The sequence below is a fragment of the Pygoscelis adeliae genome, unplaced genomic scaffold (assembly GCF_000699105.1).
Source record: "Pygoscelis adeliae isolate BGI_AS28 unplaced genomic scaffold, ASM69910v1 Scaffold71, whole genome shotgun sequence".
NCBI lineage: Eukaryota > Metazoa > Chordata > Aves > Sphenisciformes > Spheniscidae > Pygoscelis > Pygoscelis adeliae.
The window spans coordinates 4110700-4112671 of record NW_008824356.1 but is presented as its reverse complement, the minus strand read 5'-3'; the positions used below and the strand labels follow the sequence as shown (position 1 = coordinate 4112671).

General features: G+C 34.0%; 1 protein-coding gene across 1 annotated transcript in view; it reads right to left on the bottom strand.

Moving 5' to 3' along the window:
* Positions 1-210: 210 nt before the first annotated feature.
* Positions 211-1972, bottom strand: part of TTC6 (tetratricopeptide repeat domain 6) — a 67806-nt gene continuing 66044 nt past the window's right edge. Inside the window, exon 28 of the mRNA XM_009319467.1 lies at positions 211-347. Within this exon, the coding sequence (XP_009317742.1) occupies positions 211-347 (137 nt within the window). The remainder of the gene's footprint in view (positions 348-1972) is intronic.

The following is a 1972-nucleotide window of genomic DNA, read 5'->3' as shown; positions in this document are numbered from 1 at the left end:
AACTCATAAAAATTAAATGTGGTGTTCTAGTCTTAAATAACTACCTTGATTGTGCAAAACTAACCAATTATATTATTTAGGAGAATAAAATGTGTAGAATAAATAAAAATGAAGACAAGTTATAAATTTTTCTTGCATGTTGGACTTTTTTAACTAGAGGTCTGAGAAATCTGTAAGTAGAACCCAAGTGGTATGAGAACTAGTATCTTTTCACATGGAATCAATCTGTTCTTGAATGCTGATTGCTTGTTTGTAGTCTTCTACAGCCTCTTTATTGAAACCCAATTTACCACGAATATCAGCTCTAAATTTATACATCAAGGCATCGTTAGGCTGAATTGACAATGCTGTAAAAATAAGAAATAGGATGTTAGGCTTTTTTTTTTTTTTAATTTTATCACATGATTATAAAGAGAAGCATCGTCTAAAAACTTTTACCAGTGCTCAAATTCTTCTCCAGACATGCTTTCACAAGAGAAAACATACTGCACACATTAACTTTACATCAAGAGGTAGGCAACTTTGTTATATTATTTATACTTCAGATTTTTTTTCTCTTTTTGATGCCATTTATGAATTTGACTTTAATTTTGCACTGACAGCAGAAACTATGCTTTCCTCTGAAACACAAGCAAAATCTTAGAGAAGAAAACTACCACCATCCAACTTCTGGAACATGGCAATGAACCCAATACGTTATTCAGTTTCTCCATTGTATAAAAAGTTTTAAAATTCTGCTTTAGAAAGAAAAGTTTTTGAAAATCAGCTCTCTGGTCTAGTCAGTTTTCACCATCTAACACTATGAAAACATTACTCATGAAAGCCATGAAGTAAAAACACTATTTTCACAAATTCCACTGTAAAAGCAAACTAATTGCTAAAATAAATAAATAAATAAAAATAGAGAGCTACCCTTTCAGGAAAGATCATTAACTGTGCTGTGTTGTCAAATCAAAGGCACATTACTAAATTTTGTTTCAATTAATCTAATACCAACTAAACATAGCTTTAGTTACTGGAAGACGTTTGCCTGTGTATCCATAGTTGCTGAATCTCATGGTAGTAGCAATGACAAAAGCAGCAATGGAGTAATATAGCTCAGCTGTTTTGAACCTGAACAAAAGGGTTGTTTTTTGCTAAAATCAAGATGAAAGTTTGATTCAGTTCCCTCTTCTCTGTGAACCATGTCTATTCCCAACAGAAAAGCTTATAGAAGCCAAATACTGTTTTAATACTTGTTCTATAAAGAGCACATTCATTAAATTTCATGTTTATATATAAAAGAAGCTACCTGAATCCCATTTTCTAGGCACGTAGATATCTCAACACATACACACACACAAAAACTCACAAAAATTTTTCAGACTTAGTAAGTATAGTATTTTCCCATAACTTCTTGCCACAATTTCATTTAGAACGGGGCCCTGTTCAGCTGCTAATGACACACATTATATGAAGCAGTGTATCTTCTAATTTACATATTCTTTCAATTTTGAGAATGGAAAAAAACTACAATTACTTAGCATGTTTACTTTGATTTCCTCTTTTTAATAACATCATATCTGATCAAATTAGGTAGAAAATATACTAGCAAAAATACACATATACTTTCTGAATCATGAAATAAAGCCAAGTAATTTGTTATCATAGAAACATAGAATCATAGAATAGTTTGGGTTGGAAGGGACCTTTAAAGATCATCTAGTTCCAACCCCCCTGCCATGGGCAGGGACATCTTCCACTATACCAGGTTGCTCAAAGCCCCATCCAACATGGCCTTGAACACTTCCAGGGATGGGGCATCCACAGCTTCGCTGGGCAACCTGTTCCAGTGCCTCACCACCCTCATAGTGAAGAATTTCTTCCTTACATCTAATCTAAACCCACCCTCTTTCAGTTTAAAGCCACTACCCCTTGTCCTGTTGCTACATGCCCTTGTAAAAAGTCCCTCTCCAGCTTTCTTGTAGGCCCC